The sequence below is a fragment of the Alosa sapidissima genome, chromosome 6 (genome assembly GCF_018492685.1).
Source record: "Alosa sapidissima isolate fAloSap1 chromosome 6, fAloSap1.pri, whole genome shotgun sequence".
NCBI classification, from domain to species: Eukaryota; Metazoa; Chordata; class Actinopteri; order Clupeiformes; family Clupeidae; genus Alosa; species Alosa sapidissima.
The window spans coordinates 10,724,029-10,740,404 of record NC_055962.1 but is presented as its reverse complement, the minus strand read 5'-3'; the positions used below and the strand labels follow the sequence as shown (position 1 = coordinate 10,740,404).

At 46.7% G+C, this 16,376-nt stretch overlaps 1 protein-coding gene across 2 annotated transcripts in view; it reads right to left on the bottom strand.

Annotated features, from left to right (window-relative positions):
- The window catches only part of brf1b (BRF1 RNA polymerase III transcription initiation factor subunit b), an 86,335-nt gene that overhangs the window by 37,536 nt on the left and 32,423 nt on the right, over positions 1-16,376 (bottom strand). For both annotated transcript variants that reach the window (XM_042095208.1, XM_042095209.1), the window contains exon 12: positions 15,715-16,068. In XM_042095208.1, the coding sequence (XP_041951142.1) occupies positions 15,715-16,068 (354 nt within the window). The remainder of the gene's footprint in view (positions 1-15,714; positions 16,069-16,376) is intronic.

The window sequence follows — 16,376 nt, the reverse complement described above, 5'->3', positions numbered from 1 at the left end:
TAGGAGGGTGTGTGTGTGTGGGGGGGGGGGGGGGGGGTTAGGGGTCAAGCTGAGGTCAACTGCCAGCCGAGCCCTGTCAGTGGGCCTCAAGCAGGGTACAACACAGAGATATACACTCACTCACACATGGACACACACACTCTCACGTGCACATGAACACACTTGCATACTCTCTCTCTCTCTCACACACACACACACACACGCCGATGCACATGCACATACACACACAAACAGCCTCTATCTCATGTGCACACTCATAGTGACAGATACACACAGAACACACATACACACAGAACACACACACACACACACACACACACACACACACACACATATACACAAGTATATAGGCTAAGCCTGCTGCCACTAGACACATCTCCCCTACAGGGGTGTGGTAGCAGACATGGCCCAGCCGTAAGTGGCGATTAGGCCGACCACAGTGCCGTGTCATTTTCCTCCCCGCAGTAGACACCACTCCTCCTCAGAGCAGACCTGCCTGCATCTCCTGACATGGGAGCAGTGTTGTCACAGTACAAAAAAATAAGACTCCAGCTCAATACGATACCATGCCTAAGTATCTCAAAAAGCAATACTGAAACAAGACCATGGCAAAAACCTTAAACATCAGCAATATAAGTGATAGCAGCACCTAGATGACAGAACATGTTTTTAATATTTATAACTGATTACAAATGCAGGTTTTATTAAAAACCTGTCTGAAATGCTCAGTACTAACAAAATGGTACGATACCTTTCTAGTATCGCCCGCATTGCAGCACTACAAGGGAGAGTGGAGCTTATCCTACTGGGCCTGCAAACAGGCTGCTTCTACTAGGTCTTGGTCCACCCACAGACATTGGGCCCTTACACACTGCCAAAATCCCCGCAAAATTATGTACCAAATTCGCGGAACGCCTGCCTTTTCACATAGACCGAGGCGGAACAGTGGGACGAAGTGTCTCGCCAAATTTACTACCAAGCACCCTAGACTTTTTGCCGAATCGATAAGTTCCGGCACCAGTGTGAATGGGTTAAGGCGGAAAGGGGGAAGGGGGAAAGGGGGAAGTGCACCTATTAGGCCTACTGTTAAACACCTGAAAAATATTAAGCTGCTGTTTTCTTTTCATGACGAGCCCTACGCTTGAATGATTTATGACTGAATGGAACGTTGCGTTTTTAAAGGGACACCAGGCAAGCCTGATGCTTTTTCTCTACAAAACTCCCCCTCGCTCGGTCTGAAGCTCTTTTCCTTTTCTTTGCATCTTCTGTCAAGGGTTTTCGCTGCTTCTTTGCCGGCTCAGCCATTATACACACGTTTGCAACAATCTCTAGCGTTTTGTTAGCCTGCCTGCTTCGGTCTGCGGGTAGGATGCACTGAACTTGCAAGCAGGATATTCTTCCTACAGACAGTAGGGGTGGGCGAGAGAGTCTTCATTCGCCCTGTAACGAGTCATTTAACCATATACCAACTTACGACGATGAGTAATTAACACGAAACTGTTGCCTGGTGTCCCTTTAAGCGCCAGAACTGCTTATCACGTCGTGTGACAAAGTTTACACCAATCATCATCTTCTAATGTATCTTTATGTTGAGATGTCCATTCTCTTTGCCCTAGGCTATAATTTGTGCGCGAAGCATGTTTCAATTAAGATAGTACACAAGCTATTTTTATTGTTGTAATATTGAATGATTTCATGAATAAAGTGTTGAAAAATTGTAGCCTATGCACAGTGCGTACAGGATTACGGCTGGCGGCGCCACTGACCAAGGCCACAGTAGCCTGTGAACCTCTGATTTGAAGGGGAATCACGGCCAATGCAGGGGGCAACTCTTCTCTTCAATTTCCCTTCCAAATTACTGATAAGTAATTACAATATTACTTATTGTCTGAAGACATCGATCGCAAGAATCTAACATTCTAAGCAACAGCAAAGCAACTTCACTTGCATTTGTAACCAAAGTACAGTCGGTTCTCCCGCCATGGTTTTGGAAATCACACACCTGCTGCATCTAAAGGCCCACGCTACGACTATCACCTAGCGTTCATGGGCTTCGGAAAAACCTTTCTCCGAGTGAAAACATCATCATTCCGCGTCATTCACGTCACTTAATGTGTGAGTCAGAGGTCGGAAACTGGGGCTAGATTTTGCTAACAGAGTTGCCCAGTTAGGGGCTCGTCATCACTGTCGTCACGTTGTAGTTCGTTTGTAGTCCATGTGGCCTTTCATGTCCAACAGTTTTAATGTGAACTTGGGAATTTGCCGTTTTTGTCACTTGAAAGCTGCATATCATTCGTTCACGAGCATCTTACACTATATTTTAAGCAAATACAGTTGTTTGTTTAGGATTAGTGAGTGTATGTTTTAACCTTTGTTGTGGCATCCGTGTTTGTCACACATTCTGATGGCAAAGCACATGAACACTTGCTGTCGGAAAAACAAAGTAGCCATGGGGGCGGTCCTTGTCATTCCGAGGTGCCCTGAATGCACCCAGACTCTACACGCCCCCTGTTGCACGTCACATTTTAATTTGCTAGCTGATCCTGCCTCCTGGCTCCCCAAAATGCCGCATCATGTGAACAGATCAGCAGGCCGGCAAATTTTCATCTCGTTTTCAGACACACGTTGCGGCAAAAAGACGTCTCCTCTTCCCGCAAATTTAGCGTGATCTCTGTGTGAAAAGGCCTAGAGACTCACTGCCATAGAAAAGGCCCAGTAGCTACTTCTGCTAGTTCCCACCACAGTGCAGTGGCTGTTTCTAATAGATGCTGTTCCCCTCCATATAAACAGACCCATCAATGGAGAGGCAGTGAAAGCTTGAGCCAAGGCTTGTGCCCCCCCCCAACCCCCCACCCCCCCCACACAGACACACACAGACACACACACACACACACACAGACATACACCATCACCTCTTTTATTTTTATTTTTCCCCTCCCTGCTCAACAGTCAGCAAATTTCATACCACAGTGGCTCTGAGATGTGACGGTGCACTTGACTGAGCATAATCCCAATTATGTAATAAATTATGTAAATAATTATGCAAATAAGTAAGACAGCCCCCACTGTTGCCACAGAGAGGGAGGGAGAGAAAGACAGAGTGAGAGAAAGAGGGCGAGAGAGAGAGAGAAAATGTGAACTGAAGGAAGCTCTTGTTCTGAAGCTCTGCATTGGCAGCATGTCATGTCATATCATGCAGCATCACGTGGAGTTATGGAAAGCCTGCTCAACAGTGCTATATATATATATATATAGGCCGTGGCTTGTGTGGGACTGAATGAATGAAATCTAATATCGTACAGTGTTACTGTGGAGGGAAAGGGAGGGTGGCTTCAAACTCAATTTACATACATGGAAATCCAATAAAGTGCATTAAAAGTCTGGTGGGCTGAATGTAAGCTGTATACAGTTGCATAAGCAGACGTTGTGAGATGTGTGTGCGTGTGTGTGTGTGTGTGTGTGTGTGAGTGTGTGTGTGTGAGTGTTGATGGCTTATGAGGAGCAGGACAGGCTCATGGCAGGGGGGCCTAGGGGCTTTGTGATTATCACACCACAGCTCCGAGCGTGTGCGTGTGCGTGTGCGTGTGTGTGTGTGTGTGTCGCAGATCACACTTCTGTTCTGCCTTACGTCACATAGCAGCCGAGCCACAGCCAGCCACCCGTTGTGTCCCAGCCCCTTAAAGACTAAACTATCCCCACACACACACACACACACACACACACACACACACACGGAGACAGACACACACAGACACACACACCATAACTTCCTGGCAAAGCACCTCAGAGAGCAGAAGCCGAAGAACCCTTCCAGTGAAACCAGATGGCCCACAGAAGAAACGCAGGCTGGGGAGGCCCATGTGCTACTACTAGCATATTCAAACAACATAATCAACAACAATAACAACAACAACAAAAACCCTTCACAAAGAGGACAAAACATCTTTTGGTTGTTTAGATGTGGAAAGTAGATCTGCTGGGTTACTCAAGGGAAACCCTATGAAGCGAGACGCCACTCTGATAGATAATATCCTGCCGTTCTTAAAGTTGGGTTTTATATACTAAACACTCACACACACACATACACACACGCACACACACACACACACACGCACACACACGCGCACACACACACACATACACACACACGCACACACGCACGCACGCACGCACACACACACACGCGCACACACACACGCACACACACACACACACACACACACACACACACACACACACGCTTTCTGTCTCACACACACTCACTCACTCACTCACTCACTCACACAGACATATTGCTGTCCACAGAGACATGTGGATTAGAATATATATATATTGTCTTCTTCATCTGACTACACTCCTTAGCAACGAGTTCAGAAAGTATAGATCTATCCTTATGCCAGGTCACTGGTGGTTTGTGGGGGGAGGGGGCTCCTGATGGAGAAGCAAAGCATGAGCCGGACATACTAAGGTGAAGTCCACACAGAAACATCGAAAACTGTATTTCTGTGAAAACGTCTTTTTTTACCGTTTTGGCCTTGCGTCCACATGAACACGACGCTTTAGGTGCCCAAAAACACACTTTTCCAACAAGGGGTTCCAGAGTGGGATTTTTGAAAACACCGTCGTTGCCGTGTCGTTGCCGCGTGGACAGGCAAAACAATACTTCTTGATAATCCTGATGTCACGAAACAGACGAAACGAGACCTGGGTTTTCAAATAATAACAGAGTTATCATTTGAGAACAGGCTTTCGAAAATGTCAGAGTGGTGCAGGTGAGAGGCATAATCTAAACAAACTAAAGAGTTGCGGATCCAAACGAGTAAGGGTTAATGTATAGAACGCCGGTCATTATTGGGAAAATAAGTCCCAACAGGGCGAACCGGACCCCGACGCGCAGCAGAGGGGTCTTGTTCCGCCCTGAAGGGACTTATTTTCCCAATAATGACCGGCGTTCTATACATTATCCCGCTTATTACACGGCTACTTGCCAAAATGAAATACTAAACTTCCCACGATATGACTTTAGCCTACATAGCCTAGGCTATAGCCTATTTGTTACCGTTCATCGTGGCATTTGCTGAGAAACATAGTTCGCAACAACACACGTTGAACTTGAATCAAACATTCTTTAGAACACAGCTGATCAACCGTCTGCTTTCACTTTTGAAAGAAGTTCCAGTTCTTGCGTAGTGATATGAAATACCTGAAGTAGAAGCACAAATTTCGTTGCCATTGACAGCGGTAATTATATGTTTGCAGCGGTAATTACATGAAAATATTTTACCGTAGAACTTTGGGAAAGCCCATTCAAGTCAATGGAGCGTTCTACTTGCCTTGTGAAGAGCCGTGTAATAAGTCCTAAATAATGTAGACGTGCCCTCAGCGTCTCTCTGGGTCTATGCTGCTACACAGCTGCGACTGTGTGGAGTGTGGCAGTATGGCAGTATGGCAGTACGCCGCTCGGCCCCTGTGTGTGTGAGTGTGTGTGTGTGAGTGTGTGTGAGTGTGAGTGTGTGTGTTGAAGGGTTGAGGAGTGAGAGGCACTCCTGAGAAAGAGTGCAGATGGGGGAGTCTTCACACAGACTTCAGTGGCAGCCCAGCAGGTGGTGTTTGTGTGTGTGTGTGTGTGTGTGTAGAGGATCTGGGGCTGCTGAGGTGGCAGAGACAGCATGCCAACATGGCCCCGATCACCTTCGCACTGCTTTCCCAACCCCAACCACCTGCTCCTGCTGTCTGGGCTCAGAGGGAGAGCAAGTGTGTGTGTGTGACAGAGAGAGAGACAGAGTGTGTGTGTGTGTGTGTGTGTGACAGAGAGAGAGACAGAGTGTGTGTGTGTGTGTGTGTGTGACAGAGAGAGAGACAGAGTGTGTGTGTGTGTGTGTGACAGAGAGAGAGACAGAGTGTGTGTGTGTGTGTGTGTGTGTGACAGAGAGAGAGACAGAGTGTGTGTGTGTGACAGAGAGAGAGACAGAGTGTGTGTGTGTGTGTGTGTGTGTGTGTGTGTGTGACAGAGAGAGAGACAGAGTGTGTGTGTGTGTGTGTGTGACAGAGAGAGAGACAGAGAGTGTGTGTGTGTGTGTGTGTGTGACAGAGACTGTGAGAATAGAGTGAGAATAAAGACCCAGAGTGAGAGGAAGAGAGTGAGAGAAAAAAAGAAAGAAAGAGAATGAGAGAGAGAGTCACAAGAGACACAGAAAGAGAGAGAAAGAGAGAGAGAGAGAGAGAGAGAGAGAGAAAGAGAGAAAGATCGGGAGAGAGACAGCACCAGAGAGAAAACGGAGGATCATAAGCACTGAAGCACTGCGTACATGACAGAATACTTGGCCTCCTTATTTATATGTAGGCAACATACGCAAGATTTCCCTTGCTGCACACAAGAACACAAGAACAGCGACAAACGCTGTTATGAGTCAACTACAAGACACAGGGCCGTAGTCACCATAGACATTGAGGGGGACGTGTCCCCCCCAATATTCAAATATGACCAAAATGTCCCCCCCAATATACGGACATAGAAAAATAAATAAAGAAAAAAAAACTCTACAGGAAACCAACAACCACCACCATCTGAGATGTAATCAAACATAAATAACGCACAAATTAGTGACCTAGTGATGGTTCCAGAGTAGCCTACACCCCTGAGTGGTTTGACCTGGTGGTTTTCCTTTTCGTTAGTGGCGTCAAAAGCTTCCATTTACTGCACCCTACCAAAGATCCTTGATTACTGTACTAGCTCCGTTTAAACCCTCTCTGACCCTACTGCGGTGAGGTAGGGCTGGCAACAATATCGCAAAAGCTCACAATTCTCACAAAACTTGTTGGAAAGGTGTAGCACAGGCTAAGGAAATCCCATACATTTTTGGAGTCGATCAGACTCAAAGGGAACTTTGAAACATTTTCCATATTGTAACGTATTGTCGCAATGATAGCGAAAATGAAACGTTTTATTTTAAATGATGAATTTGTGCAAGCCTGTGTCATTCATTTCTTTCACATGTCAACATAAATAATGCTTTCATATGCTAGTACTAATGCCATTAATTACCCTGTTTATAGGCCTCTTAGAAATGGTTGTTGCATCTTGCATTTTATTTAGATGCGAACTCAAATGCGCATCCATGCAGGCAAAATGTAGGAATCAAATGTGGCGACGGCACACAAGTTGGAAAAAACGTTGTAACGACTTGTTTGTGATTTTTAATAATATTTTTTGCATGGCCCTCAGACCCCACCACGGATTTGGTCCCCCCCAATGTTGACATCATGACTACGGCCTTGACAAGACACAAGGAAAAGTTTATATTGGTGAATTTCCAAAAACAATAGGGGGACCTCAACATTTTGTATCCACTAATTAATCTATAATGCAGAAATTGTTATGACCCATTAGACCACATTGGGTTGGCAGCATGTTTTGCCACTACACAAGTATACGGCCTTCCAAACGCTAACTCTAAATGCAGTTGTGTGTGTGTGTGTGTGTGTGTGTGTGTTGAGTGTATCAACGGTGGGTTGTTTTAGGAGGGCTGCATAAAAGCTGGCCTCAGCAGTACTGTACAGGGCGAGATGGATGCATTGCTACAGCTAAACAGCTCTGTGTGTTCGTCTCTGGTCCGAGTGACGCACTGTCCACCGGGGGTCCGTCAGGCCGAGCTGTCAGCTCTGGCCAGCGTGTATTATATCCATATTTCAGCAACACATACAAGCAGCTGCACAAGCCTTTTGTCAGGTAGTGAGGGGCTGTCCGACACACACACACACACACACACACACACACACACAAGAGTATGCAGCTCTGTGTCACTACACTAGCCTCAGCAGAAAAAGGAAAGAAAGGAGAGAGGAGTGCAGAAGAGAGAAATGGAGGGCAGAGAAAACGTAAAAGAGAAGAGACTAAACAGGAGAAAAGAGGAACGGAAAACACAGTACACCAGAGTAAAGAAAAAAAAGAATGTCATTTTAAAAGAGCGAAAGGCAGGTTTCTAGAATGTCCTAAGCGTCCCTTTTAGTTTTAAAGTGTGCCTCATGAGGAAAAGGTTCCCCTGCTGGCCTTCCGCTGTGTAGAAACATGGACGCGTGAAACATTTATCGAGACCTGAGTGCAAGACGGCATCTCAGCCACAGGGTGTCTAAAATGCCTCCCCCATCATCCTGTCCTGTTCTACTTTCCCCCCTCGCAAGAGACTGAATCTGAATGCACGCTGCACAGCACAACACGGCACGGCAGGTCAGAGCAGAGCAGAGCAGAGCAGAGCAGAGCACAGTACAGCACAGCACAGCACACAATACAGCACAGCACAGCACAGCACAGCACAACACAATAAAACATAATAAAGCATGCCACAACACAATAAAGCACAGCACAACAAAATAAAGCACAGCACAGCACAACACAGCACAACACAACACCAACACAATAAAGCAGAACAGAACACCAACAGAACACAATAAAGCACAACACAACACAACACAATAAAGCACAAAAACACAATAAAGCACAACACAACACAACACAACACAATAAAGCACAACACAAGACAATAAAGCACAGCACAACACAACACAACACAACACAATAAAGCACAACACAACACAACAAAGCACAGCACAGCATACAGCACATTGCAGCACAGCTCAGCTGCAGTTGTGGTGCCTGGAGACACACAGCACCTCACAGAGAAGAGGCAGACAAGGTGAGCTCATGGGGGGGGGGGGGGGGGGGGTGCTGCCAAGGCTTATTACAGGCAAGGTCGAGGGGAGGGAGGGAGGGAGAGAGAAAGAGAGAAAAAGAGAGGAAGAGTGTGGGTGGGAGAACAGTAAGGCAGAGGTAAATTTGCAAATTGACTGCACATTCGCACATGCCCATGTCCTCTTAACCACCACCACCATCGCCTGTCCTCTCCATCTCCACCTCCCGGACCTCCCTTCAGGCCTGGGGGCTTCTCAGGCTGGCCAGTAAGAGAGGAGGGAAGCCTTCCTTACTCCACCAAAGCTGTAGACTCGGGAGCTGTCCTGGGCCACATCACTCCCTCACTCTCTCTCTCTCTCTCTCTCTCTCTCTGTGTCTGTCTCTCTGTCTCTCTGTCTCTCTGTCTCTCTCTCTCTCTCTCTCTCTGTCTCTGAGTCAGGGGCGATCTCTCTCTCAGCCTTGGGAGGTCTGTCTGCAGCTCCTGTAATGAGCGCTCATGGGAGGACGTATCGACCACCTTAGCCTTGCAGGCTGATGGAAGGGGCTAGAGGTCACACAATGATGATAATGACCAGTCCTGCTCCTGTGCTAGCAGAGGAAGGATGAATGTGCAACTTGGACCACTCAAGACCAGGAATAACATTTCTCTTTGCTGGACGAAAACAGAGGAACTCTCCTGCTCTCCTGACAGCCACTTTTACAAACACTCCACTAAACAACACGTGGAGTTCAGTCCTTGTTTACCCTAGTATAAACTTTCACAAAACACATAACACATTGCACGAATTGACCAGAATTGATCTATTCTGGTGTCTGCTATTAGCTCTTTATCACAAGGCAGATCACAGAATGATAATGACCCTCTGCACACCCCCCTGTTAGTAGAGAGTGAGAGGTAGGGTGCAGCAGGGGTTTACTAAGTAGTCAACAAGTCAACACTTAAAATCACTAGTTGATGCTGTGCAGCACTAGTCGTTGACTAATCAGGCAATACGTTCCTTTGTATGGAAGTACTTCACTGAAAATGAGAGCTGTTCCACAATGACATGTAAGTTGTGTCCAGCTGTGCTAAAGTACAATAAGAACACGTGTGCTATGGACAACCAGCTAAAGATGAAACACCCACTGCTAAAAGGGTAGCGCTAGCAGTAATGTTAGCACCAGCACTGTACAACTATGATTGAAAAACCTGTCAACTAGCAAAAATCGGCAGTCGTGAAACCCCTAGTGTGCAGACTAGGGGTAGCATGCAGGGCAGCGGTACACAGAAAGCGCGCTTAGTGCCGAATCAACCTGGCGCCCATGTCTGCCGTTTACATCTCTGCACAGGAAAGTCACGTCTAGCGGAAATAAGAGCATCCCTCAGACTTGCCGGCACGGGGGCAAGTCATCTGCGCAGAGCAGCCATGGAGCAGGTCAGGTTTCTGCCGAGCAGAGTGGAGACGCTTGTGCAAGCAGAGTCAAGAGGCTGGGCCGTCTGCCGCACGCACGTTAGACGCTGCTTGGCTTGAAATGGCAAGGTTCACGGCAAGTTCAATTTAGGCGCGGCAGAGTGAAAACATTAGTGAAAAAAAAGCAGACCGAGACAGGAAGACCGTCCCCTGCAGTGCTGCCTCGGGCCTAAAGCTGCAGCAGGGTTTTCAGGACATTTTTGAATATGAATGCGTCCCCATAACAAAATATTTTGTCAGTTGGGAGGCTGAGCGTTATTTATAACCCTGCTCTTCCAAGCTGTCGCCGTCAACAAATGTGGCTTGCGTAAGCCTGAACTACTTACAACCATTTCATTTTCTGGAAGATTCAGCTTTGGCTTGTTCCCTCTCCCCATCCTAACCCCCTTCCCTCCCACCCCACTCTTTCCAGAGGGGCTAAATCTGGCCTCTCCCCTTGGAAGTGGGCTGGCTTTAAATAGGCCCTGGGTGAGAAGCAGGTCGCTGCATGGTTGCGCCTCTCTCCCACGGCCTTCTCTCCATGAGCCCCGCATTCGGGCCAGATGCTGCCGGCTGCAGACACGCTACAGGGGAGGAGGGGAAGAGAGAGAGAGAGAGAGAGAGAGAGAGAGAGAGAGAGAGAGAGAGAGAGAGAGAGAGAGAGAGAGAGAGAGAGAGACAGGGACTAGAAATAAACTCCCACTGAGGCCACAGAGCCAGTGGATGGAGAGAGAGAGAGGAATGAGAGAAAGTGTGAAAGAGAAAGGTGGATAAAGAGAGGGAGACAGATATAGAAAAATGAGAGAAAGTGTGATAGATACAGAAGTAGAGAGAGAGGGGGGGGGGAGTAGAGAGAGTGAGAGAAAGAGAAGGAATAAGCAGAGAGAGACAGAGACGGAGAGAAAGGGGGAGAGAAAGAGAAAGGGGGAGAGAAAGAGAGAGCTATGGCTGCTTGTCAGACTGATTGAATCTAGAACCATCTGCCAGAATTCCATCAACAGCATTTCTGCACTGTCACTCTCTCTCACACACACAAACACTCATAGTCTTCCTGAATCTCACTGTCTCACTCACACACTCTCTCTGAGGGACACTCACACAAACATCCGCCCTCTCCCTCCACTTTCCCATAAAAACACACAGCAAATATTTGTCCACTGCACATAGCCACAAGCCCAAACAGATGCCCAGTGACTTACAAAGAAGAGCTGCACACACACACACACACACACACACACACACACACACACACACACACACACACACACACACAACAACAAACACAAACAGGGCCCCAGAGAGAGAGTTTGTGTCTGTCTGAGAGATAGAGAGAGAGAGAGAGAGAGAGAGAGAGAGAGAGAGAGAGAGAGAGAGATCCAACCACCCTCAGCATGCAGTGGGGAGGCCTGTCTGATTGTGCTCTGTGGCGCATGCAGGGGCGAATAGGCAGATTTATCTTGCTGGGGGAAGATGAGAAAAGAGTGGTGGAAAGGAGGGAGGGAGGGAAGAAGGGAGAGAGAAAAAGCCCAATGAAGGTGTGTTTATGAGTTGCCACTAAGAGGCTTTCTAACGGCACACCTCCAACTGCGCAGTCATCAGCTTTCCCCGGCACAAGGACAATGATGACGGGCAATAATATCAGCACAACACCCCCCTCACTCTTCTCTTCCTACCAGCAAAAACCTCCAAACCACACACACACATATACACACATAAAAAAACAGTAATGAACCCTTACTAACACACACACACACAAACACACACACACACACACACACACACACGCGCACACGCGCACACACACACACACACACACACACACATACACACATACACACGCGCACACGCGCACACGCGCACACACACACACACACACACACACACACACACACACACACACACACACACACACACACACACACACACACACACACACACTCAAGACTCAAATACAAACACACACATGCAACACATTCCCTCCCTCTCTTTAGGAGCCATAAAATCCCCCTGCTTTCTATCATTACCACACAGACTGAAGAATGCATTTACGTGCTGCTGATAACCCCATACACACTCATACAGTCTCTTCTCTCTCTCTCTCTCTCTCTCTCTCTCTCTCTCTCTCTCTCTCTCTCTCTCTCTCTCTCTCTCTCTCTCACAGAAACACACACACACAATTTTCTTTTTCATTACCACACGAGTTGGAGAATGTGTTTGTGCACCACTGATAACCCCATACACACTAATTACACTCATACACACACTCGTAGACTCACACTTTTATTACCATACAAGCTGTGCCGCTGATGATAAACAAGTGTGGACACAGCGAGAGCCAAGTGGAGAGAGACACAAACAAACGCAGACACACACACACACACACACACACACACACACACACACACACACACACACACACACACACACACACACACACACATAGAGACGGATATGGTGAGAGCTTGAGATGGCCTGCACCCGGACAGTCTCTGGGTCAAGTAAGAGAGGAGGTGACTGGCAGGGAAAGGGTGAAGGTTAAAGGTGAGAGGTCAAAAGGGGGAGGGGTTAAATGTCCAGCAGGTGCGGCCGTCCAAGGCCCCACGGAGGCACCAGACAGGGAGGCCTGCTGGGCCTGAGCCAAGACCCAGCGTGAAACCGGAGAGCGCTTGTAATAAAACGGCCTGACGGCCTGGACAGGGGGGGCTCGGAGCCTTTCACTGTCCACTCTCACCGTCCACTCTCATCGCGGCAGACGGAAGGGAGAGACTGATAGTGTGTGAGTTGTGTACCGCAGCAACTTTGAGACTTGTGTGTGTGTTACGTTGTCTTTACAATTTCCAATATATTGTTTTTGAATTGTATTATCATTAGTTTTGTCTATCAGGTCCTGACCTTTTGATGGTATAGCACTTTGGTCTACTTGGTTAAAGACTGATTGTGTGGGCTGAGCTACTTTGAGAATTAGATTTGCCCCCAACCTGCTACTGTTACCGTTAATGAAACTGTGTACAATGCAATGAGGTACAAAAAAGGTGATACTAATTAGATAGTCAATAGATCAGATTCAATGGACAGAGTATGCAAGTGAGCGCTGTGCACCATAGGTCCTTTTCAAGCCAACTTAAGCCAATTGATCAGATAAAATAAATAAAAAAAAACACTTACTAGCAATCAATATCTACTTATGGTCATGTCTTTGTGACCATAGCTACAGTATTGACACAACTGAGAACAGATAAATCGAGTCGATGAGTAAAAGCTGTGGTTAAGTATACTGGAACATTGTTGGTGATAAATTACACTTGCCTAATGTCTGCTTTCGTAAGCAGCTTATTTGTGAGGAAATATGCCCTTAGGAGGAGTAATAGAAGCCACAAAATACATGCAAGCCATGCTGATCAGCAGCCAAAAGTAATTGGAAACTCGTGTTGGGTGAAATACTTCATATTTTTATTCTTTTAATTCGATTATTAAGTGATGGAAATAATTTAAAGGAATATTTGCTTTAATACGTTCACCATGAAAATATTTGGAATTTGTTTTGACAAATAGCACAAGCCACATAAATTCATTAGGACGTAGAGTGACAACAGAGACAACCCCCCCCCCCATGCCTCAAATGTCCTTTTGTCTAGTGGAATAAAACATACCACGTGGCAGCATGGCACAACCTACGCTTTGGGGGAGAGAATGGAGCCCACTGCTCTCTTCAAATCACCAAAGGACTGATTAAAGGGTCAGAGGGATGTCTCTGGACTTACAACCCCCCCCACACACCATCCCACTAAAGCCCCCCAACACACACACACACACACACACGCACCAGCCTCGGCTGTGGTCCGTACGACGAGGGGGTTAGCAGCGCTTCTCCAGATTAAATGTTCTGTCAACGTTTGCCCCAACTTAATCCCCCCCAAGGCAAATCCCATGACAAAAAGAATGCTGGCTGGGAATGAGGAGCCAGAATCCTGTGGTGCTTACCGCTAGCGCAGATGCTAAAAGAGGCAACAATTTGGCAAACAGAGCGGCTTAATTTCAAGTGTAATATCTCTGGCGTGAAGGTCTTTTCTTAGCACTGTGCGCGCGCGCACACACACACACACACACACACACACACACACACACACACACACACACACACACACACACACACACACACACACACACAAATCTTGACAAAAATGTAAAACTTTCAATACAAACTGACAAAACAAGGACTCCAGACCTTATTCCGAAAGCCCCCATGTCTTCCACAATAAATGGCTTCCAGAAGATTCTGTTAAACTGATCTGGCAGTTTTGGTCTTGCTGGATGTATACAGGCCACGCTAGCAGCAGAAAACATGATTGACCGGCAACGTGGGGAGCAGAGGCTAATATCCTTGTCTCGGCACACGGCGAGGGGCTCACACTGTGGACGTGGGCGTCAAATTGATCCAGTTGGGTAAATAAAATATACACCATTTAAGCCCCAGGAAATAATGATCAGCTGAGGACAGGAGGACAGGAGGGAAGGTGGAAATCAGTAGTGTCTGTGTTTTGTATGTGACCTCTCTTCAACAGTCTTGCTGTATAAACACATAGCACCACCCACGCTAAAAGGGAATATACTATATATATCTTTTACTTCACACTTCTCTTTGTCTTTCTTTGTCTTTTCTTTTTCTTTTGCTAAGTGTGTTTGTTTATTTTAAATAATTTAAAGACAACTTTCCACTCAAAGCACATTGTGTCTATGTACGCCATATGAAATGTGCTATATAAATAAACTGACTGACTTCTCCTTTCTAAAAAAAAGTAAAAAATCCTGTAAGAGATGATACGTGACTACGTAGAATAAAATAGAACCCATAAATACGGACCAGCAACCTGCTTCACTCCTCCATATTCACTAGCAACTACTTCACCTAAATCTTTTTCCTTACTGGTTCAGAGACCATTCTACCTTACAGCGAGCGGCCAAACTTATCCGCCTGTAATTAATTTGGCAATCATGGAATGATTGAGCATATCAAACAGAGGGGGTAATGGAGGCTCCAGCAGTGTGATTACTCCTTCATCCATGGCTGAAGCACAGCTAGGTCATTGTGGTGAGCGTTTATGTGCATATAAGTGTGGAGGAGTGCTTTCGCTAAGGCTGCAACAAGCAATGAAAAAGATGATCTCCTGAAAAGAAAGGAAGAAAAGAAAGGAAGAAAAGAAAGAAAGAAAAGAAAGAAAGAAAATGTTTTGCCCTATTCACCTGTAGTGTCTCACCTTGTATTCAATACATTGAACAAGAAAGGGTTAATATACAAAATTGCCCAAGGGATATCACTGGGCACCCTCCTAAATCTTAAAGAGATACCCCTAGTCTACAATATTCTGGGAAAAAAAAAAAAAAACTTTAACCGACAAAACCAGGTCTGACTCCATGGCTGCCGGACTAAAAGAAAGATCAGGAAACGTGAAAACTGGTCTCTTCTTTGCTGGAAAAAAACTAAAGAAAGAAAGATCTGAAAAACATGAAAACTGGCTTCTTCATTGCTGGCAAAAAAGCAGAAGGACAAAAAGAAAAAGGAAAAAACTAGAGAAAGAACGAAACCACACCACCCACCTTGCTCCGCATTGGTGATGCACTCCCTGATGGAGTCCTTGAGGCCCAGGCTGGCGGCCGAGGGCAGTGGCCCGAGGAAAGACATGAGGGGCAGGTTTATCCTCCTGGGGGCTTCTCCACCTCCACCACCTCCTCCCATGCTTCCTCCACCCCCACCGCCCCCATCCTCTTCCTGCCCCTGCGGACTGGCACCCCGGGAGCCCCCCTTCAGCTCCGGCAGCACCTGGCTGATGATCTCCTGGCCCAGGTGCTCCGCGGCGGCCTCCAGCTCCTCGTCCTCCTCCTCCTCCTCGCCTCCCACCAAGCTCAGGGATAAAGAGAGACGGTCGCTCTCCGGCTCTGCACTTGGAGTAGCTTAAAGAAGAGATATGGACACATTGATACAATGGAAACAGGTTACAGCAGTTAGCCTATAGCTCCCTATTAGCTGGTGTAAACCACTTCTAGTGAGTTATACTAAGCTAGGCTAAAGGTGACAGGCTTCATAACTGCATACACGGAGAGGAGAGGGACATGTATCCTCTTATCTAACTCTCTAACTGGGGTAGATCAGAAATCAATTCAATTGTCTGGCACTGCCAACCATAGTAACTTACAAGCAAGCAAATAGTTTGTTTGTTTGTTTAATTTAAGGCCATTTCAGCAACTAAGGCTATTTAATG